Source organism: Chiloscyllium punctatum, chromosome 30 (genome assembly GCF_047496795.1).
Source record: "Chiloscyllium punctatum isolate Juve2018m chromosome 30, sChiPun1.3, whole genome shotgun sequence".
Classification (NCBI taxonomy): domain Eukaryota; kingdom Metazoa; phylum Chordata; class Chondrichthyes; order Orectolobiformes; family Hemiscylliidae; genus Chiloscyllium; species Chiloscyllium punctatum.
In genome coordinates, this window is record NC_092768.1 from 29,397,063 (window position 1) to 29,413,599 (window position 16,537).

Here is a 16,537-nt window from a genome sequence, read left to right on the forward strand (position 1 = left end):
GAGAAACTAAATGTATTTAGGTGGTGAACAATGCATTATCAAAGTCAATAGTAACTTCCAAAGGGAATATGTTAATACACAATTGGGGAAAAGTTGCAGGACAACTTATAAAGAGCCAGGTGCAATGAAACTAATTGGTAATTTCGACTGCAGAGACAGCAAAAAGGCAAGATTGTTGTGGAAAAGCATCGAGGAAAGCTAGGTCTAAGAATCCAAAATAAGGGTTTGGTGCACCAAACTATGTGTTACAGGTGAGAGAATAAGGGCAATTCACTGTTTTATTACTGTATCTCTTATGCACCTTTCTTGATATCTAGTTTATGACTTCTATCGAGAAAAATCAGGGTTTCTGTGCATGAAATAATCAATTCAGCTTCTGGGGTGGTTATACCAAATGAAGTATGCAAAAACCCATCTCCCAAGCCATTGTCAACGTATTGCATGGATTTTGCTAGAGGTCAACTTTCTTTTTTATTAACCAGCTGATTCAGGCAGCAGCCAGAAGCTTACCACACTGCTTCTCCTTACCTGGGAGAGAATGGAATATGTTTGTATCAGCTGAGTGCATGCAGTGGCTCAGACAAAAACAAATCCTACACTTGCTACTTTAAGTGACAACTGCAATGTCAGAGATTGAGCTCGACACACCAAAACAAAGAAAAGCAAATCTACAGCTGTGTGGCAGAAGTGTGAATATTGCTTCATTTATATAAATTGTGATAATTGAGAATTTAATATATTTAGTTTAGTTGCCACATTAAATTTGGATAGGCTCAAGTCAGGGAATAACAAAGAATGAACATTCAAGAAAGTTTCAAATTTACAAATGAAACTGAATAAATCACCTTAAACCTCAGCCAGTAAAGTTGGAGTATACAATTCAAGCCAACTACCCATACAATGCCTGCCTATTAATTACTGTCAGAAATTCAGTATTACTGTAAGTGCTGTTTTGTTGTCAGCTTTCTGCAATGGAAATATCTCATGGAAACTTCTGAACAGGGCACTGAACACCTGGAAAAGGTTAGGTAAGGCAGCTCAAGATAAGTCATCACCATAAATACCCAGTCAGTAAACAAAATCTATTTAACCATTAGTGCTCTAATCAATTTGCTGAATCTCCTGTTTTGATAATTATTCAGTACTAAAAATAGATGCAGAATCTTTCAGGTATGTTTCTTCAGTGTAAAATAATTTTTGTATGCTCTTATTTTAGTTTGTTGTGGTATTTATTCTCAACTCAATTAATAAGTGGTCAGTTCCACAAAGCAAGTGCACTAAACGATTATTTCTGCTTGGCACAAGATTAGTGCAAATGCAAAGTATTCTTCAGTTAAATTTAAAAACAAGTCTACTATGCAATCCCAAGTGTGACCAAAGGTCAAACTGCTGCCCAACATTAAGTCAAGTCACCTAAGAGATTAGTGTTTTACCGTTTGCATGTGTAACATGCAGGTCATAAGTTGACAGCTGGGAGCCTCAGGTGTAAGGGATATTCCATCAATGATAAATAGAGTTTGTGAAAAGACAGGTGATTGATGCTGGATCATCCCAGACCACTCCTTTCTAATTCATACACTCATCTTCTTTCCTACCAACCCACTGACAGAAGTAATTCAGGGAAGGCACAAAGTGGATTGCATGTTGAATAATGCAGCTTAATCCCAACCTTATCAAGTGTTCCTGGGACCAGTTTGAGCACAGTGTCAATGCAGAGTGTAGCCTGCTATAAAATACTGCAGACTCTGAAGTCACATGGCTGCTGTGGGATTGTATGTGTCAGAAACCCTTTCTTATAAACTTGCTGAAATCTGAGAAACCAGTATGCCTGAGCTGCTGTAATGCAATAAAACAGGTGAAATGGGCGAGACAACGTATCTTTTATATTGAAGTCCCAGATACTTCCAAAAACAAGTGAAAATCCATCTTCATTCTCTGCCCTTAGCTTTACAGCCATTAAGACTGGATGTGCCTTGTGCTCCTCCGAATGATAAACAGCAAATAGACTTAACTCCCAGGACTGATTTCCCTTTTGGGTAAATGTAGATTAAATAAAGGTTGAGATGATGCTGTTGAAAAGCAATGTCACATGCCTACTATTCCTATGATCCATTATAGTACAGTTTCGTTGGGAATTAAATTACATCCAAAATCAATTTTTTTTTTGACTCCGCTCACCAACAGCTTACTGTTGCTATTGCTGCTGTGGAGGTTTTTGGGACTGGTTTAGCTTCTAGTTAATTCATTTCAAGTATGTCTTGCAGCCCATGAAGGTAGTCAAACTCTGCCACAAAGTCTGCTGTCAGCATAACAGAAACCAGTCCGTGCACTTTTCATGGTGCCTTTCCAAATCACCCTTGTGTAAAATGGAACTGAAAAACTCCGACTGAGCTGTCAAGGAGCAGCTTCACACGCTCTGCTGCTACATTCTATCGAAAAAGAACTAAGCACTAGCCAAGATAAGAGACCCACCTCTGAACTGAAATCTGAAAGGCTTCCCTGACTTTATACAGTAAAGCAACAGATATTGCTCAAAAGGCATAGCAGAACTATCAGCATCTGGAAAGCAGAGGCAAATACTTCAAATTCAGAATTCGGTTCTGAAGGGCCAATCCAGAGGATTGCATCTGCTGCATCTCTTTCATTTGCTGAATGACCTGTCCATGACCAACATTTTAATATTTTCAGTATTTTATCATCTTATTATCCAGACGGCACAGTGCCATACTAAAGAGAAGTGAACACTTGTAGGTCATCGAATGAAAATAGTTCTTTGTTTGGCATATTCCCCCATAAATGGCTAAAGACAACATCAGGTAGAAGCCTGCAGAATTACTTAAGATAATTTGTGCATCTCCCAATAGGAGGCTTCTGAATAGACTAGGCTCCCCATCCTGTTGCAATTCTGTTTTGTTGAGTCCCGCTATTCATTCAATATTGTTCTGATGGCTAGGACTTTAACCCACACTCCTGGGGTGTCAATCCTTCTGCTTGCGGTTGATGGTCTCTCCAAGCGCTTCCAGCACCTCACGCTTGTAATCGTCAAAGTCGCCATCAATCTGGTTTACTGTCCTTTCCTCCACTACCCAGAGCTGGCAGTTTGTCTCAGTGATCAGTCGGGCATCGTGGCTCACAATGATTACAGCTGTGCAAGGAAAAGGCAATTATTATTACAGCACAGGCCATGTGTCAGATTACCAGCCAGTGCTACATTAATGCTAGCTGTGATGTGCTATTAACATGCTAGATTGCAGTAGGACCATGTATCAGCTTATGCTGAATTAACAGCACAGCATGTTGGTTTAGCATTGTGATATATGCCAATAAATGCAGTGCACCAGTATTGGTCTGTGTAGGATTAACACAACTGTGTCACTTTTACTTTAGGTGAGGTCCTCATCACAATACACTCAATCCTGTGAACACTGAGGACAGAACTTGGCTTGTCTGATATATATATAAAAAAACAAAAGCTCACTGATTAAAACAAAAACCACTGAGCTTTTGAGGAAGTGGGTGGCTGCATGGAGGCAGGGTAAAAAGAGCCAGTTGCTGATTGCTGTAGACCAGCTAAACATGACACTAAGAGACTTTCTAGGACCGCACCAGAGAAAGATGCTGCACCTTCAGGAGAAAATGTGGACATCACTTTTTGAAGAGATACAGAAGAGATTCATTAGCATAGTATCAGGAATAAGGGGCTGGTAGAGCAATAGTTTTCAACTAACCGGTGTGTCACAGCACAATGTCATGAGTGTGAGAACTGTCCAAGTATGCCTTGTTCCATCTTAAACAATATTCTATCCAACCAAAATTACAGCTCAAAGCTCATGCAGATTAATCAAACCAATGTGTGATACGAACATTCTAAATACAGATGGCCGCAAGACAAAACTGAGAGGACATGATTAAAAGTGGGCATGCTGTGGAACTGTACACCTCATGTTACTGAGTATGTCATGTTACTGAAAAGGTTGGAAAGCACTGTTTTATAGATAAGAGAAGCTATGATTGCTGTACACAGATGTTATAGAGGTGATTTGATAGACGTTCACAATGATCAGAATAAATAAAGAGAAACTAGATTCAGTAGCAGCGTTCAAAACTAAACTTTCGGATATTCAAAATATAAACCGTACAAGATTATTGGAAAGAATGAGAGCACTCTTCCAAGGAACTATTATGGGCATTAAAGGCAAAACTGTTCTATATTTACAGACGGAGTTTAAAAAACGTTGTTTTGACTGTAGTTAGGCAGGAAACACAAATAACCCACATTAGCTTATTCCCACTCCCTGACAGCTCACCTCCTTTGTAGACATTAATTGCATCAGCCAAAGCATCAATGGATTCAATGTCCAGGTTGTTTGTGGGTTCATCCTGCAAGAAAAATGGATTTGTCAACATTTCCTTCAAATGTAAACCGTATACAAATCCATATGCAAGGAAAATTCCTGTCCTTGGATAGGTACAGCTACTTCTACACAGATCTTTGAGATGGTTAGTGGGGGAAGAGGGAAGGAAATCCAGTAATGGGAAGTATTGAACCACTTGGTTCCACTTTAACTAGGTAACAAAAACTTTCCAAACACTATCTAGGCTAAAGGCTGGAGACAGGATTCTTGACTACTTTCACGAACTTTCTCTAGATCTGACAATATCCATCAAGCTGCAGTTATATTAACTTGCTTCACAGCTGAAGACCTCTCCATGTAGTGTTTAGTTAGACAGTTTGCAGTCTCTCCATCACCATATATGTGAATTAAACATTACAGCAACATGCTGAACCTGAGTGAAGTCCTGTTCAGAGAAGTTATTAAGAATTCTGTATTTCACAGGACTCTTATTTCAAGACTCAATTTCTTCTATTGAGTCTCTACTGCCAGTATTAGCCGATTCAAAAGGAACCCTGACATTTGTTACTAAGACTGAAAGCTCTCAGAATACTCCAATTTCTCAACATTGCTCCCTTGCTGCACTCAGTCAACCCAACAGTCTAGTTACAAATTCTTACTCTGAGCATATCCATACCAAATGTATAAGCTCGCTGAATCACTGTGCCTAGTGAGCAATACCAAAAAACCTAAAGGTATCATTCTGTGTTTGGTTAGCTGTCAGTCCAATGTGATGGTGAGAGTGCTACAATTGCCCATAATACTCAAGACTTGGTGAGTACACATTATACAGTGACTTGAGAATGTATTGATGTACTTAATATTCTTTAAGTACAAAATCATCAATGTCCATGAAACTCTGCATGACTGACATCTTGTAGAAACTCACGAAAGGCTTCTGCATTAAGTATGACCACTTGGTTGAATACCTGAAGGGCTGTTGTCACGTGGGGAATGGTACTCCAACACAAATTAGCACACCTTTAGGAAATACGTAATTTTTAACAAAGCATTGGCCCAGTTACTCACCAGAATGAGTACATCAGGCTGTCGGCAGGCTAATTCTGCAAACACTACTCTTGCTTTTTGACCACCTGTAGGGAAAAGGAAGTGACATAAGCAACAAGAACACAGATTCTTTACTCAGCGGGTTGTTTCTTTACTCAGCAGGTTGAGAGTTCATGGAATGCCCTGCCAGTATCAGTGGTGGACTCTCCCTCTTTATGGTCATTCAAGCGGGCATTGGATAAGCATATGGAGGTTATTGGGCTAGTGTAGGTTAGGTAGGCTTCGGTCGGCGCAACATCGAGGGCTGAAGGGCCTGTACTGCGCTGTATTTTTCTATGTTCTATGTTCTATCATAAGGAGGTGGGCAAGATCACATCGAAGTTCAAAACACTGTATTAGTTGTACAGCTCAACTTATTAATTGACACAGATTTTAAAAACAAATCATTCATGATCAGTTAACAACTCAGAAACAGGGAGCAGGTATAAAGGAAAATTTACACTATCACCCCCTTGTTTAATATGATTTGGAGATGCCAGTGTTGGACTGGGGTGTACAAAGTTAACAATCACACAACACCACTGCAAATTTTTGCTATAAATTTTGTGTTACGATTGAGCCCTTCACAATCACCTGATGAAGGAGCGTCGCTCCGAAAGCTAGTGTGCTTCCAATTAAACCTGTTGGACTATAACCTGGTGTTGTGTGATTTTTAACTTTGTTTAATATGGATTGAGTTGTTCAGTAAGCAAATTAGCTACATTCAGCCAAGATATTAAAAACTTAGATGGGCGTTGATTACAGCTTGAATTTCTTCAACTGACTGTAACAGCTCTTTAAACGTCTTGGCGACAGTTGAACAGTACAAAATGACTGAGTAGATCCTATTCAAAATTAATTCAAAACAACCACTGTCTTTGTTGCCACTATCAATCAGTTGACTGGAACAAAATAAATGGCTCATTGTTCCTCTCCCAAGCCCCATTCTCCCCTTGGTCTCCCAGATAGCCGTCCTCACTCAGTACCTGACAGTTTACTGATTTGGATAGTGTGGGCATGGCTTTCCAGGCCAAAGCGACCAAGACATTTCCTCCCGTCCTGGTATGGCAAGTTGAAGTTTCTCATGAGATACTCTGTTGCTGTCTCCTCCATGTTGAGTTGGTCGGCGTACTGTTGGTTGAAGTAACCTATTTTCTGTATGTGTCGGAATTGTGAAAAAAAATTTTAATAGAACAATACAACACAAAAGCTTCTTCAAATAAAGTCCTCATGTATAATAATAAATAAACTGAAATAGATATAGTATGCCAGTTCAAAATTGTACACAACCATGCTAAACATCTTTCAGGATTCCAAACATTCCTTCAACCTTGTAGGGCAACCCCATCACTGGGCTAAGTTTACATTTTTCATAATACTATGACTCGGTGCTTTTATGCATGAATGAACTATTTACAATGCTTCAAGGAGAAGTGCAGCCAGTTCAAATCTACAGAACAACCTTGGTTATCCGAACATCAATTGTCTGTATTTCACATTGTCCGAACAAGATCTCAAGGTCCCGTAAAAATGTTATCTCTCCAACAAAACTGCAACCTGAGGTGCTAGCATCAGATGAGTGTAATTAAGGAGCAGGATGGCTAACTGAATGAGAAGTCAGTGCAGACAGCAGACACTGTCAGTCTTGCGAAATCATCACCGTGTCAGAAAAGTTGCCAAATTTGCATTCATAAAGCAATAAGTCATTTAGAACACAATGAACTATTCCCATGACAGCAGTTAATACATGAGAACAGACACTTACCAGTCTGTGGTTCTTTCTCTGTTCACCAGCAGTCTGAAAACAAAGAAAGGAGGGAATTAGATTCCACTGAAGTCACTTGTGAAATGAATGCAATGTTATATAGAATTTTCAGTACAGAAAACGCCAATTTGTCTACATTGATGTTTATACTCACAAAACAATCGCTCCCTAATATTTATCTAAATATCTAGCAATGGTAGGTACGGTTTTGTGACATTCAGACTGTGATGAGAATACAGGCCATACCTTAAAAACAGTTGATTTGAACCAGCTGGAAGGATACTTAAAAATCAATGATAATGTTTGCAGGATGTTGAGTGCTTGATGGAGAGTGAGAGGTGAGAATACATTGTGGACATTAGGTATAGTATGAATGTAAATCTGTCTTACTTAAAAGAGGCCAGCTGATAGCAACTCAGGTCCTTTATAAGAGTTGTAGTTTGGTGAATTCTCAGTCTGGGCAAGGGTATCAATGGAAAAATCACATTGTAGTTGGCCTTATTAAATTGATAGTTACATTACTGTTCTAATAATCTAGGACCAGTGAACGCATGTGTTAACGTCACAATTTTGAGAACTTTAATTCAGTATAAAAGAATCAACTAGAGTAGTCTGCGGATACAGCCTCTGTTGAGGCTGACTCTTCCTCAACAGGCCTCTGAAATGGTCTGGTTCATCAACTTGCACCAAAGTGGTTTACTGGAGAGCTGTTTTGTGATGCAGAACAATACCAACTGCGTGGGTTCAATTCTAGCACCAACAGAAGTCAACATAAATAACTTCTTCTCGACCTCTCCCCTCACCTGTGGTGTGGTTACCCTCAGGTTAACTCACCACCAGTCCCACCCCCTGCCTCTCTCTCTCTCTCTCTTTCATAAGACAGTAGTCTTATCGTTTGGACAGATACATACATAGGAAAGATTTAGAGGAATATGGGCAAGTGGGACTAGTTTAGTTTGGGAAACTCGGTCAACATGGATGAGTTGGACTGAAGGTTCCCGTGCTGTATGACCCTATGAATCTACTGTCTGGAGTACAAGGCGGCAACCAACAATCACCTGATCAAGATAATTAACTTGTCCTACCTGCCGATCTTCTTTTCCACCTATCCACTCCTCCCCACTGACCTATCACCTTCATCCCCTCCCCCATTCACCTATTGTACTCTATGCTACTTTCTTCCCACCCCCACCCTCCTCTCATTTATCTCTCCACCCTTCAGGCTCTCTGCCTGTATTCCTGAAAGGGCTTTTGCCTGAAACATTGATTTTACTGCTCCTCGGATGCTGCCTGAACTGCTGTGCTTCTCCAGCACCATTCTAATCAAGATAATTAGGGATTATCAGAAATTGCTGGTTTTACCACCAATGGTCACATGCTGAGAATGAAAGTGTGTGGCATCAGAATTTAACAAGAATTAGTGACTGTGAATGGATAAAATTGTGTAACACAACTTACAGGGGTCAGCTTTCCAGTGAGCAGGAGTAGCAAAGTACTTTTTCCAACTCCATTGGGTCCAACAATACAGACTGAAAGAGGAGAAAACACAAGCAACAATTACCAAGGGTTTTGCTCTACAGATCGAAAGCTGCAGGGAACATTCTGTATGACAGGAGGAGGACTCACTTTTGCTTCCCTTCAGCAAATTCTGACATCAGAAAACATTCAAAACTGAAATACTGAAAGACAGTACGACTAAACACAAACCTCAGAGCTGATATACATTATCACTAATATATTTAATTATGTTGTACCAATCTCGAGGTAGAACTCCCATAGGAACTCAGGAATAACACATATGCATAAATCAAACATACTTTTAGATTTTAGCCTGGAAGTCTCTCCCAGATATCTGTTACTATATACATTAAACTATTGGAGCTTCCTGAAAAGATTCCAGCATAGAATGAAGATGAAAGGTGTATAATTCATATAAAATTATGTTTGGAATTTGGATTGCAAAATAATGGACATTGGTTACTTTTCAGTAGGATTTTGTTTCCAAAGAAAAGGTCAGACAACTGTCTGAAACAGTGTCCTCATCAAAAATGTATCAGAGGGCAGGTGACTATTTCATTATCACCCCAGATTAGTAATGTAAACATGTAAGGCCATTAACTTTGTTTTCCGCTCAGAAGAAACCAGTGTCAAGTTTAGAAGCAAGTTTAGTTTCATTCCCACAAGCAGTGGTTTAGTCATAGAGATGTACAGCACGGAAACAGACCCCCCGGTGCAACTCGTCCATACCGACCAGACATCCATAAAACTTCAAAACTAAGAGTTTGGTTAGAAACCTGCAGATGACTAGAAGCAAGAAAGTTTTAGGTCCTCCAAGTTTGTTTACAGATTGAGAAGGAGGGAAAAGAAAGGGGAAACAGGAACAGGGGAGGTGGGTCAACAGGAACGGGGATGGGGGGGGGGGGCGGGGGATGTGGGAGGTGGTGGGAGTGGGTGGGGGGTGTGAGAGAGAGAGAGAGAGAGAGAGAGAGAGTTGAGTGGGGGAAGTGAGAGGGAGAGGGGGAAGTGAGAGGGAGAGGGCGAGCAAGAGAAGGGAGGGCAGGAGCCAGAGAGATCAGGGCCTGAAGTATTTCTAACATAAAAAGCTTCCAAAACCACTTCGGCCCAACAGGTCCACACCGACCCGTGCAACCCACCCAAACCTACCCCCCTACATTTACCCCTTCACCTAACACTGTGGGCAATTTAGCATGGCCAATCCACCCTGACCTGCACATCTTTGGACTGTGGGAGGAAACCGGAACACCCAGAGGAAACCCAAGCAGACACGGGGAGAATGTGCAAACTCCACACAGTCGCCTGAGGCGGGAATTGAACCCGGGTCTCTGGCGCTGTAAGGCAGCAGTGCTAACCACTGTGCCACCATGTCGCCCAATTTACAAAGTGATATTGGTGTCGGTGGACAGTCAAAAAAGTAAACAGGTAGGTTCAGCAAGCATGTCATGCAAATGGTACGTTGTCCTTCATTGCAACAGAATTTGAGTTCAGAAGTAGGGATATCTTACTGCAATTCACAGAGCCTTCAGAGACCCCATGTTGAGTACTGTCTGAAGTTTTGGTCCTCCTATCAAAAGGGAAATATACTAACATTGAGGGGGTACAGTGAGGTTCGTGAGGCTTACTACAAGGATGACAGGACTGTCATATGGAGGCGAGATTAGTTTGACTGGGCCTGTATTCACTAGGAAGGATGCAAGGACATTTGCTTGAAATGTATAAAATTCTAATAGGGTTAGAGAGACGACATGAAGGAACGATCTTCACCTGGCTGGGGAATCTAGAACTAGGCGTCACAGTCTCAGGACACAGGGCAGGCCATTTAGGCTTGAGAGATGAGCAAACATTTCTTCACTCAAAGGATGACTAACCTGTAGTATTCACTACTACAGAAGGCTGCGGAGGCTGGGTCACTGAGTATATTCAAGAAAGAGACTGATACGTTTTTATATTATAGGCATCAAGGGAATGGAATCATATTGAACTGCAGAGGAGGCTCAAAGCGCCAAATATCCTGCTCCTGGTTTCTATGTTCCACATCATGCTCCACAGTCAACATACCCTTTAAATAATTACATCCACATACAAATATATTATTTTAAACATCCTTATCAGCCTCACTATCATCAGTTTATAAATGGAAAATTAAATGAACACTCACTTCTGGAATCCATGTCAATACCAAAGTCCAGGTTTTTGAAAATCAGCTTCTGGTTTTCATAAGCAAAATCAACAGCTGCAATTTCAGACAAAAATAATGCGTTATGTACATTCAAGGCTACTAATGTTACAGTCATAGACCATGGAAACAGATCCTTTGGTCCAACCAGTCCACATCAACCATGTTCCCAAATTAAACTAGTCCCACTTGCCTGCATTTGGCCCATATCCCTCCAAACCTTTCCCATTCACATCCTTATTCAAATATCATTTCAATGTAACTGTACCTGCTTCCACCACTTCCTCTGGTAGTTCATTCCACACACTAACCACTGTGTAAAAAAAGTTGTCCCTCGTGTCCTTTTTAAAAATCTCTCCTCTCACCTTAAAAATATGCACCCTTGTTTTTGGACTCCCCACCCTATGGAACAGACCCTTGCTATTCACCTTACATCCTTGTGCAGAGGAAAGCAAGACGACTGGCTGCACAAAGTAAAGGGATTGACACAGAAAGACTTGAAAAGCTTAAGTATGATATCCAGAAAGAAGATAGTTGAAGACAATTTCATTCAGGTAGACAGCACACAAGATTATTTTTTTAAAAAATTCAAGGCCAACAGGATAAGAATGTGCAACTTAAAATTTGGGAAAGTTTAAATGAGGTTTTGGGGGAATAACAGGAAATTGAAAATTTAGAACTCAAAATGTACCGGATAAAAGGCCTTTCTTCATCGCTGAATTTTTGTTGTCTCCACATCTTTGGGACCGTCATTAAACACCAAACTATCAACTTACTGCAAACCAGAGCGTGCAATATTTTGGTCTTTGACTTAGTTGGTAACATTCTCTCCTCTGGAGCAAGACGTCATGAATATAAACCACATTGAGATTTTGTATTTGTAACAATGGTGAAATGCTCAAGTGTTCAACAGCAGAACCAACAATTTCTGACATCTTCACATGTGCAACTGCACATGGAAATCTTCACTCATCCACAAGATGTATTACTCATATCCTCGATTTGAGATCACTGAACTCAAATGAACTTCTCCTTTTAGGCCGTAGTGTCATTGTTTAAAAAAAGGGGGTTTCAAGATGTTTTAAAAGGCTGACAAAAACTCAATTAAAAAGCAATCGATAGTAAAGTGCTTTGAGATAATCTGCACTGGTGTTGGAAGTCTAAGCAATGCTCACTGTATTCCCACTTCAACTGAAAGGCATATAAACCCATCTAAGAGGCAAATAAAGTTAGGTTTAACTCCTCAACCATGTTTTAAACTTAGCTAATGACCATTGGTGGAGATTCATGGGAGGAGAATATCTACCCATGAGAATCAAGGAAGGATACAAGGGGAAAGAGGTATCCCAAGCTGCTGCAAGCACTACTTTGAAAAACACAGCAAGACACCTTCCATTGTCACCAAGTTGTGTTGAGTACTCATGAAGTGGAAGGCAGGAAGCTAGAATTTTGTTTGTAAAAATGGTAAGAGGGAAGAGTGTGTGGTCCCTTTAAAAGGTGATGTGCTTTTCAAAGCTTGGAAATGTAATAACATGTGCCTGCAAGCAGTTATAGATTACAGTTTTAAAATGGAAGCATGTAACAATTGGCTGTGTGATTGGAAAACTTCAGACTTGTTTTGATGTTTTGGCAAGAAGTTGGACTCACCCAATTAACTTAAACCAAGCACTCAGCGATTCAAAGCCAATTGAATTTAAAACTGATGATGCTGACAACCTGAAACCAATCATATTATAAGAATTTGATGTATCATGGGGATATAGAAAAAGGGGTTCTTGAAAATTTGGGGAGAACCAACTGCCACCTGAAAAGACAGCAAACCTGCCAACCCAGAAATAAATACTGGGCTCTCACAAGAAATGTCCATGCTCTCTTTAACAAAAAAAAGCACCACTTATTCATGAAGGCACACGGCACTCTTAGTTAATATTCCAGACAGCGGAATTCACAGAGAGAACATCCCTTATACAGGAATTCAACTGAGAAGGCGGTCAGGACACAACAAATTGCGGAGCAAACATTCTTGACAGCAAGAGACAGCAGAAAAGGTATAGTATTCTGGTAGACAAATTCTGCATGAACTTTGAGAGACTAAGTTTTAAGTTATTGTTTTCTTAACACTTACATAATGGAACCTATGTTATTGAAACAGCATACGAATCAAATTTAGTTTAGTTAGGGACTAGATAATAGTTAGGGAGGAATTGTTCGGTTTGTTAATAAGTTGGTTGATTTTATTGTCGTTAAGAGTTAAATAAATAAATTGTTACTTAATAGTTATAAAGTGAGTATCAAGGAATCCTTTCATTTAACCATTCCTTTACAGTTTGTGTGTGTGTGTGTGGGTTGGGGGGGGGGGGGGGGGTGTGTGAAAAGGGTTATATATCATGTTAAACTTACTTTAACAGATTATGAGGTGAGGTTCTTCTCTCTGGGTGTTTCAGTTTTTTTTAAGTTATTAGACGGGGTCAACCTCCGCTCTATACCAGACTGGGAGCTCATCCGGGATCTGGACAGATCCTAACTGATTTGAACAGATTTGGAACACGGATTCAGTCCTTGCAGATTTAAACAGACTTGGGGACTAGTGTCCTAGATCTTTAAATGAAACTTAAGTGAGAATGGGAAATCTGGTTAATTTCAGTTGCTTCTTGTTGGTTAAATCAAAAGTGGGGAAATGGCCCTTAACGTTGTTAAAGAGGTTCTGGGGTTTGAAGATACTTCCCAAATTTGCCAAGTTTAGAAAGACAGAAAAAGTAGAAACTTTTTAGAATTAGCAGACAGGCTAAAATTGAGTTTAACTAGTGACAATAACAAAGTTGAAATTGTAACTGAGTTTATTTAGGTACATTAGAAAAACAATCAAGTGTGGAGGAGTTAGAAAAAATTAGGTTGCAAATGAGACAACTGGAGTTAGAGAATGAAAGGAATGCGAGAGTTTGAATTATTGTTACAAGCAAAGAGAAAAGGAATGGGAAGGAACATTTAAGTTGAAGAAGATGAAGTTGGAACTTGAATCAAAAAGGCTTCAAATGGTAGGAGAAGTACAAGGTAGAAGTGAGGACAAGCAAACTCAACGGAGCCAAAGATTACCAAAACTGGATGAAAAACATGTAGAAGCCTTTTTTATTTCTTTTGAGAAACTGGCAAAGCAAATGAATTGGCCAGAGACTGTGTGGGTAATGTTAATTCAAATCGAGTTGTTAGGCAGGGCTCGTGAGGTGTTTGCAGTGCTGTCGAGATTATGAAAATGTTAACAGGCTGTTTTGAGTGCCTACAAATTGGCACCAGAAGCACATAGACAAAGGTTCAGAAACAAAGAAGGAACCAGGTCAGATCTATGATGAGCTTGAAAGAATTAAACATAACAATTTTGATAGGTGTTTGAGAACATTAAAGATACACAAGACATGAGGATCTAAAGATTATTATTCTGCTGGAGAAGTTTAAAAACTCACTTCCAGAAATGATAAGAACTCATGTTGAGGAACAGCAAGTTCACACACCAACAAGAGTGCAGAGATGGCAGATGAATATGCATTGGTGCAGGAATCGAAATTTAGCTTCCAACAATAATTTAATTTCATGAGGGACAGAAATTGAGAAAGGTGGAGATCCTTCAATGAAAAACAATAAGCAACTCACACCAGGAATAGTTTAGCACAGGTGAAAATAGAAACGCAAGAGGGTGAAAAAGAAGGTGAAAGACCTCAGATGTTTTCATTGTAATGGAGTGTGACACACAAAATCACAGTGCTGGTGGTTTAAGAAAGGCATTGGGAAAAAAGGATATGTGTTTTTACTGTAATAAGGTGGAACTCGTGAATATCTGAATGAAATCGTCTTCAGCTAGAAATTCTTACCATGCAGTCCAAGAATTGGAGGGCTCAGTGGTGGAGGATTTGGGAATGTAAACTTTACAGTGTATTCACGAGGCTTTTTCAGAAGCTCAGGAGCTTCGTTTGACTCCTCATCCTGGTTCTTTTTCCGACATTTCTGCTGTTTGCGTGTCAGGGCCTCCTTTGTCTGCTTCTCCTATAAAGCAGAAATTGTTTGGAAGAGGAGAAAAAGCAGAAGATAAGCCACAGGTGAAATGAGGGAGGGGAAAAAAAAACATCTGTCTACCTACGGAGGATAAAAGACAAAAGTATTTGATTTTTAACATCCATTCTTTCAATTGTCTAACTGAACAACAGAACAGAGTTCAAAATTATCAGGGCATTAAAATTGTATAGTCAGCAAAGTTTTAATCTAATGCAAAGAAATTAAATGGTCCACTGCTTTACCTACAATCCTCAAGCCCTACATTTAAAATTGATTTGATTTGCCTACGCTATCAAACCCTCCAAGACAGCAGCTGTGTCACGCAGACTGGGGCAGTACCAACTACAATGAATTATCTAATCATTACATACTCCAGTTGGCCATTGGCACTCCTCAGCAGGGACAAAGAATAAAGTAAATAAATAGGTTTCAATTCTTGAATGTTAACTACGACAAAATGGGGTCCCATTTTCATCAGATGTTTGAGTATGCATGCACTGCAGTTCTCCAAAGTTCTGTCCTGCATTCCTTTTGGTTAATAGCACATTGACAATGAAATGACAACTTTTTCCATGCTATTATTTGAATATTATTCATATTTGAGAAATGCATGTAATAACCAGCTCAGTGTTTCTTCCAACAAGACAAGATACTCTACAGTTTAGATATAAAGTGTGATTGACCATTTTTACAGCCATTTAACTTCAGTCACTGTGTCACATGTGCTCCTACACCATCACCATCCATTTAAAAAAAGATACATAGCCATATAACACGAAAACAGAACCCTCGGACCAACTTGGCTGTGCCAGCCAGACATCCCAATCTGACCAAGTCCCATTTGCCAGTACTGGTGCATCAACCTCTAAACCCTTCCTATTCATATACCCAACCAGATGCCTTTGAAAATATTGTAATTGTACCAGCCTGTACTGTTCCTTCGGACAGTTCATTCCATCCACCAACCACTCTCTGTGAGAAAGTTACCCCTCAGGTCCTTCATAAATCTTTCCCCTTTCACCATAAATCTATGCCCTCTAGTTTTGGACTCCCCAACCCTAAGAACCCTATCCATGCCCATAATGATTTTATAAACATCTCTAAGGTTTAGCCTCAGACACTGAGGCTCTTAATGAAAAAGCCCCAGCCTATTCATCTTCTCCCTATAACTCAAACCGTCCAGTCCCGACAACATGTTTGCCAATCTCTTCTGCCTTGTCTCAAGTTTAAAAACATCCTTCCTATAGAAAGGCGACCAGAATTGAAGGCAGTATTCTAAAGATGGCCCTTACCAATACAGAATATATACGATGTTATCCATAATCATGGTCAGCAACGTGACATCCCAACTCATACTTAATGCACTGAACAAGATCCATTTCAACCCAATTATCGAGAAATAAAGCTGTTTACAGGACATGGATAAAGACTCCAAGCTTTTGCAATTAGGTTGAAAGATGATGGGAAACAGAAACTGCTCATTTGAATCAACAAAATGAGAGGGAAATAGAATTACAAGAAAAAAATATTATTTCCATCATGCGATGGACCTCCTTGAAGCTGTCAGAAAGGAAAGTATGACTCAACTGCAAC

The 16,537-nt window shown here is 39.9% G+C and overlaps 1 protein-coding gene across 6 annotated transcripts in view; it reads right to left on the bottom strand.

Annotated features, from left to right (window-relative positions):
* Positions 1 to 2,755: 2,755 nt before the first annotated feature.
* abcf1 (ATP-binding cassette, sub-family F (GCN20), member 1) overlaps positions 2,756 to 16,537 on the bottom strand; it is an 82,181-nt gene continuing 68,399 nt past the window's right edge. For all 6 annotated transcript variants that reach the window (XM_072550165.1, XM_072550167.1, XM_072550166.1 and 3 more), the window contains 8 exons: positions 14,764 to 14,935; positions 10,883 to 10,957; positions 8,665 to 8,735; positions 7,207 to 7,239; positions 6,428 to 6,596; positions 5,424 to 5,488; positions 4,308 to 4,380; positions 2,756 to 3,145 (listed from right to left, as the gene is read on the bottom strand). In XM_072550165.1, coding sequence (XP_072406266.1) covers positions 2,979 to 3,145; positions 4,308 to 4,380; positions 5,424 to 5,488; positions 6,428 to 6,596; positions 7,207 to 7,239; positions 8,665 to 8,735; positions 10,883 to 10,957; positions 14,764 to 14,935 — 825 coding nt within the window. In that variant the 3' untranslated portion in view covers positions 2,756 to 2,978. The remainder of the gene's footprint in view (positions 3,146 to 4,307; positions 4,381 to 5,423; positions 5,489 to 6,427; positions 6,597 to 7,206; positions 7,240 to 8,664; positions 8,736 to 10,882; positions 10,958 to 14,763; positions 14,936 to 16,537) is intronic.